Source organism: Zootoca vivipara, chromosome 6, assembly GCF_963506605.1.
Source record: "Zootoca vivipara chromosome 6, rZooViv1.1, whole genome shotgun sequence".
NCBI lineage: Eukaryota > Metazoa > Chordata > Lepidosauria > Squamata > Lacertidae > Zootoca > Zootoca vivipara.
This window is the reverse complement of record NC_083281.1, coordinates 28503962-28510617: the sequence shown is the minus strand read 5'-3', so window position 1 is coordinate 28510617 and position 6656 is coordinate 28503962. Positions and strand designations below refer to the sequence as shown.

Sequence of the window (6656 nt, the reverse complement as noted above, 5' to 3'; positions counted from 1 at the left end):
CATTCTAAGGCTTAGAAAATATCCCTTCCTGGGCAGCTTTGCCTGGTGCCCAAAACACCCTCCCCCAAGACTCCTAAACCCACTGCCCCTCCTTTCCCTTTACTTAACCACCTGGAGAAGAGAGGTCCTTCCCTCCCCCCCCTTCTTCTCCACCGCCCTGGAGCAGTGTGTCAGGGAGTCATAGAAGCCCTTGGGGTCTACTAGTAGCCAAGGGCTACTGCAATGACAATTGGCCTTATGAAAGCTGCACACCTCAAGGGTCACTGAACCTCTCTGTGTCAAGAGTGATGGGGGAATCAAAAAGGGAAGGGACAGGCCTTCCTTCTCCCCACATGCCATTGCCCCCCGTCACTTCTACCAGACTGGCATGATAAACTAAGTGAGGGTCAAGGGAGTGTGCAGCATGAGGGCATAAGTGCTTCAGAGGTGAGGAAGAGCCTTTTACATATTTATGCTTTGCATGTGGGCTGTAATACCACTGAGTGAGTGCAGTTTGTGTGTGAATGGTTGGTTGACTGATGGAGATAACGGTTACAGTGGTTGTGCAAATGGAGTGTGAGTGTGAGACTAGGCGAGTGGTTGTATGAATAGGGTGTTTTATGTTGGCTGGGATTCTACATTATGCTGTTTTGTAGCGCTCTCTGACCTTTTCATATTGCTTTTAGGGATATGGATACTGTGTTTTAGATGTACATCATTTGACATTGTTTTTATTGGATTTGTGTGTGTGTGTGTGTGTGTGTCTGTCTGTCATAAACCACTTTGAGATCTCCAGGTACTAAGTGCTCTACAAATGGAAAGAAAAGAATAGCAATAATAATTATATAGTAGTAATATAGTTCAGGGTCTTATATGAGCCTGAATGCCAAGAACCTAGCTAGCATCCTTCTCCAGTCATGCATCCAACATCCCTAGGGTGAAAGATGGTCCTTTCCAACAGTACCTCAACAATGCCATGGCTGATGGTCCCGTAGGGCTTCCGGCGAACCATCAGGAGGCTGATGATGATCACCATGGCAACAGCAACTGCCACTACAAGGAGGCCAATCAGGGCACCCCTGTTGATGGTTACCAAGGTGTCCGGTTCCTGTGGAAGAAGAGATCCAATGATATCATAAGCATGATGAGTTCCACTTCATTTCTTCCAAAGCTGATTGCTCACAATACAAAAGGAGGGAAGTCTTGTTCCTACACCACCAAAGAGGGGTGAGATGAAAAGAGTTCCTAAACACGGTGCCTCTTCTTTCAAAACCAGCATTCTAGTGGCTCAGGAGTGTATGTTGCCGCTGAGGCCATTATAAAAATGCATTTATTTACTTTTACAAAAAGATTAAGGGGAGTTGAGAAAATGTCCCACACCTCAGCAGTATCATAGGAAGGCTTCCGGTGATGCAATCACCTTCCACGTGACACTCAAACAACCAACAATATATCATAGTTGGTTGGGAAAATCTTTGACATCTTCTCCCCCAGTGACGAAATTCTGGAGGGGAAACAAACGCTGAGTGGTGGGGGATGCAACATTTCTATAACAGAAGATGTCTAGATCCCATGGAAGAAATAAAGAAAACAGCTGTGTGTTTATTGCTATAGTATGAAATTGTCCAGACATGGCCCACATTGCCTTCTGGCTGATCTAGTAAAAAAAAAGGTGATCTGTAGCTGGAAGTGGCAATAAAGTGATGCACATGGGAGATGTTATATAAAAACATTTCTATTTGGGATGAAGACCAAGTCGGTTTGAATTGCTCTGCTGTTAATCTGATAGCTATACGCTGGCAGCCTTGTGGGACATCTTTGGAAGGTGCCAAAAAGTAAACCCTACACAGATCCCAAGTGGAGTCCCTAAGATGGTTGGATGGTGCCTTGTACCACCTCCTTCCAGCAGTTCCTGCAGCCAAGCTGGTGCCAAATGTATTGCTCTGCTTTCCTTTGGACCCTATCAGCAAAGCAGAAAGGGGGCTCCTGTTGTCTGGGCAGCCCAGGACCTCCATACACACTGCCCAGGCTTGCACCCCGGGGAGGTCACTTTGTTGCTGCTATCACAGTAAAAACAATACAGGAGGCTCCAGTTATAAGCTACCGGTCTCTGCAACCACAGCAGGTGCTGTGATTCTCCAGCGGTTTGACTTCACCCTCAGAGGCACACTCCATTGTCTTGTGAGACAGAAAGATGTCAACAACAACTCTGGCTGCATCCGGACATAGAACATGGTTTGTCATAATCGGAATGAGCTGTGGTGAGCCTTGGGCTTGTATGCGTCCTTTGGTGAAACTGACGAGAAGTTGGGAAGCTCTTACTTAAAATAAATAAATAACCGGTTTGCCATTTTACCTGAACCCAGCAAACTGAAGTTAATCTTCTTTGAAATTAATTTTTAACAGCAGTTAATCTTAACTATGCTTTGTTTTAAACAAGCCAACTTCCAAACATAGGTTACAGAGCTAGCTTGTTTCAACAAGCTGTTAAGGTTAACCACAGTTTAGATTTTGGACATAATGCTAAACTGTGGTTAATCCAAAATGGATGTGGAAGCTTCCAACTATGAAACTCCTTGCAACTATGTTGGAGGAGGAGAGGGAAAGAGGGAGGATGCACGATGAAGGCAAGCCATAACTTGTTCCTGTCATGATAAATAATCGTTTGTGATGTCCGAATGCAGCCTTTAAATGCTTAGCACCAGGAAAGTTAAACATCTTCCTCCCATATGAGCTCATTAAGATCTTCTGAGAGCACCTCCTTTGAATCTTGCCAACATGCAAACTGTTTGCTAGGACATAAGAGAGAGCCTTCTCGGTAACTGCGCCCAGCCTTCCTCTTCTGAGGAAGACTGCCTTGACTCTTTCCCGATGACACTTCAATGGCCCACCAAGACCCTGCTCTCTCTCTCTGGCAAGCCGTCCTGCTGATGTTTTAAACTCTATTTTTGATTTTTTAGTTTTCATGTGCTATCTTCTGGTTTTATGTTGTGCATTACAGTACTTATTTAACGCCTCTCGTAAGCTGCCTTAGGCATTTCAATGGAAAAAGCTGGATAGAACTATTACAGGCTCAGCAAGCCTATTCTCCTCCACCACCCAGTTAGCTTTTCTTCTTCTCAACTTGCATAACATTCCACCGGTTGCAGAATTTGGCTCTGCAGGCCTCTCTTTGTGGCCCTCTCTGTAGGCCAAATTCTTTCTCCAAGACATTAGCCTCACCAGCCACACTCTGTACCCTTGAGTGCCTTTGCCCGGTTGGAACTGTTAGGAGTTGTCCTAGTCACGTGTAGGATCCTGGCAGAGACACATGCCTGACTGGCATGTTTTCTCCCGTCTGGTCGATCGTTCAGGAGCTTTGAAAGCTTTCTTCTGCCCGAACATCACAGCGACTGATGCCAGCAGACATCAGCACACTCAGGGATCTGCAGAGTGTTCGCAGTTTGCGTAACAGACCTCAGCAACTCAGCATTTGGCTAATCTACTTTATTTACATATAAACACACATGGAGCACTGCAACATGGCTCCCTCTCTCTCTAGCATCAGACAGCAAAAAGAAAGAACAAAGGACAATAACCCCATTTCACGGAATACAGTAACACAAACATCCTGTCTCCGTCACTTCCCACTCTATGGAAAGAAAACATACACCGTCATGTGATAGACAACAATCCCATGACTGCAGATGCGGGGAATGAATCTTCAACAGGAACATGCCCTTTTAATTTACACATGTATATACCACTGCAGGCCAGTTTGAGTAAAAAGAAATGACTGCTTTATTTTTGGTGGGCCCTACTACCACACCAATAGAGGACCTTAATTCCTGCACTAAAAAGTATCACTTTCTGATGCTACTCTAATATTTCTTCTCTATTTCAGCAAAACTGAAAGCAAAACATTACCTAAGTCCTGCAAGTTCACAGGTTCTTGAAAGCTCGCCCCCCCCAAATAATTTTAATTCCCAACTTAAATGCTTTTGCATACCTAGGCAGACCGCCTAGTATGTAGAAATCAACACCTTATATTTTGGGTAATTCTGTTTCACTTCTAAGATGACATTAAGCTCAGCTGGTTGAGGGTTTATTACAGGGAGCAATAATATAGGCACAATCTTAGAAGAACTAGTGTTGGTTGCTCCTCTCTTCTAAGATTATTATTATTGTACAATTATAAGATTATTGTATAATCTAGCCCGCATTGCAACCATCAGTGCAGATTTCCTTGTGTTTCCTTTCAACTAGATCTGCCATTTTTTGTGCATGTACGTCAGCAAATGATCTGGAGTGCTCCGATATCTTCTTTTGGAGCGACCTGTTGTGTTTTCATTGGATGCAACAGAACTTGCACACCATTCTCTTGAAATTGAAGCACCTTGTGTTTCTGGTGGATCCTAGATGCTCAGCTTTGAAGCATACTACAAACCCCTCTTTCATGCCAATTGGGTGTCTCTAGGACCCTGGAGACAGGGACCCTGCTAAAGAAATACTAATGGGCTTTTTCACCTCTCACAACTCCAGAGTACTACACCACTGGTGGCAAATGTCAGTTTTCTGCCATGAAATGTGTAGAAAGGCACCAATCATGATGAAGCCAATGGCAAGCCACCTACTGACTTGGTTCTGACCTGTTAAAAAGTGAGAGTAGGGGCTTTGTTCACAGGGCTGTTGTGCGGATAAAGACTGGGATGGAATTTGCACTCACAAAAGGCATTACTTATTAAGAAGAAAAGGATTAGGTAAAGATTACATCAACTGTTGCAAAGTTCCACAGCGCTCAGTGTAAGCTTTTGATCCCAGCAGCATTCGTCAGGCATTCAGAGCAGAAATAAAATGGGATTTGTTCTCCCGCCCAAGGCCATTTTCACAAATGATTCTTAAGTCAATGTTTCCAGTTCCTGCATCTGTAATTCAGATGTAAAAGCTACATGGGGCCGGAATGAACACTTTTTCAGTTTGCAAAATGGTGCTTCTACTTTCTATGCCATTTTGCCATGTGGAGATGGTTGGTTATTTCTATATTATTATTATTATTATTATTATTATTGTTGTTGTTGTTGTTGTTGAAAAAGAAGAGACAAAAACTCAACTTTAGCATCCTTTGTCAAGGCACCTTAACTGATTGCCATCACCTGGTTTTGCAGAATACAAAGGACGTCTGTGGCCAAGCAAACTGGATGACAGTTCCCAGTTTTGCCCTTACCGGAAAGCCAACACTTCCATCTCCAATTTCCCCCCTAAGAAAACTCCTTTAATGCCCACAAACAAAAGAAATGTAGCAGAAGTGACCTTTCCTTCAAGCGCAATTTGAAAAAAATCCATAAACCAGGAAGCAAAAAGCGACACAAAGCAGAGGGTGACCTCAGTCACAGAACACAAAACAAAACACCCAACTCCCTTAAGATAAAGTTCTCTTTGGTTTGGGATTCTGCAGAGAAGCAAACCGGATCACCCTGCTTCCTGCAGAGTAATCTGATGCCAGTGATCCTTTTGGAAAAGAGCTGAACTAACAACCAGCCACAACAGAGAAAGCAGAGGCCAAGGTGTAGCTGGAGGTTTATATTACAACAGATGTACACGGGGCACAGAGTCAACTGACTCTAACGGGGATTTGGAATTCGGCATATAACCAAGAGCATCGTAAAGACGTTAAAAGACAAAATATGCATAAGGTTTCGATGAGTCAATACCACTTACAATCACAGAGTCAGAAAGGACCTCAAAAGATCCTCTAGTTAACCCTCCACCAATGTAGGAAAGCCACTTGTACAGCATCCCTGATAGGTGGCCATCCTTGCCAATCAATCCCTCCTTTTTGTCCCTAATGAGAATACTTGCTTAAGGAACTCTGAAGCCTTCCCTTCCTTATTTCCTCATGTGCCGCAGGTCTAAAGCCCTGACTCAAAGTCAGACCCTGAGCCTGCTCATAAATGGCGAGCAATTATTAAAAGTTATTCGGGCTTAGCAGTGTGGCAGGGGGTGTTTAAGCTTTAGTCTCTTTAAAACGGATGGTTCCATTGACTTCTATGGCACAAAATCATGCGGCTGCATATAGGAAAGACCACGGATATGGGGCATGTTTCTGCCTCTTCTCAACTTCAGAATCATCAGTGCCTGGAGTGATCTTATTGAACACAGTCTTCCATATTGCAGCCCATTCCGCCAGCCTGCATCAATGGGTGAGATACGAAGCAAGGCTCATTCCATCAGCTGGTCATTATAAGAACTATTTGAAATTTGGTGCCCGAGTTATTCCTCTTCCCTCCCTGTCCCTTTCCCCTTGTGTGTCATGTTTGTCAGTAATAATAATACTCCACCCCTCTGACTGGGTTTCCCCAGCCACTCTGGGCGGCTTACAGCATATATAAAAACATAAGAAAACATCAAACATTAAAAAAAACTCCCGATACAGGGCTGCCTTCAGATGTCTTCTAAAAGTTGTGCAGTCCCTTGACATCTGAAGGGAGGCGGTTCCACAGGGAGGGTGCCACTACCAAAAAGGCCCTCTGTTAGATTGTAAGCCTGAAGGTAGGGACTGTCTTGTTTCAAATGATTGCATGAAAGCCACTCCGGGCTGAAGAGCAGGACACAAATGCTTTAAAGAAATAAAATTCTCCCCTGTGGGGGACACTGTCCTTTGGCTTGTTTTAACTAATCATATTTAAGATTAACCACAG

At 44.0% G+C, this 6656-nt stretch overlaps 1 protein-coding gene across 2 annotated transcripts in view; it reads right to left on the bottom strand.

The window, feature by feature from the left end:
* Positions 1-943: 943 nt before the first annotated feature.
* Positions 944-6656, bottom strand: part of APLP1 (amyloid beta precursor like protein 1) — a gene marked incomplete at its 3' end in the record, with an annotated part of 47584 nt that continues 41871 nt past the window's right edge. For both annotated transcript variants that reach the window (XM_060275705.1, XM_060275706.1), the window contains 1 exon segment: positions 944-1087. In XM_060275705.1, the coding sequence (XP_060131688.1) occupies positions 944-1087 (144 nt within the window).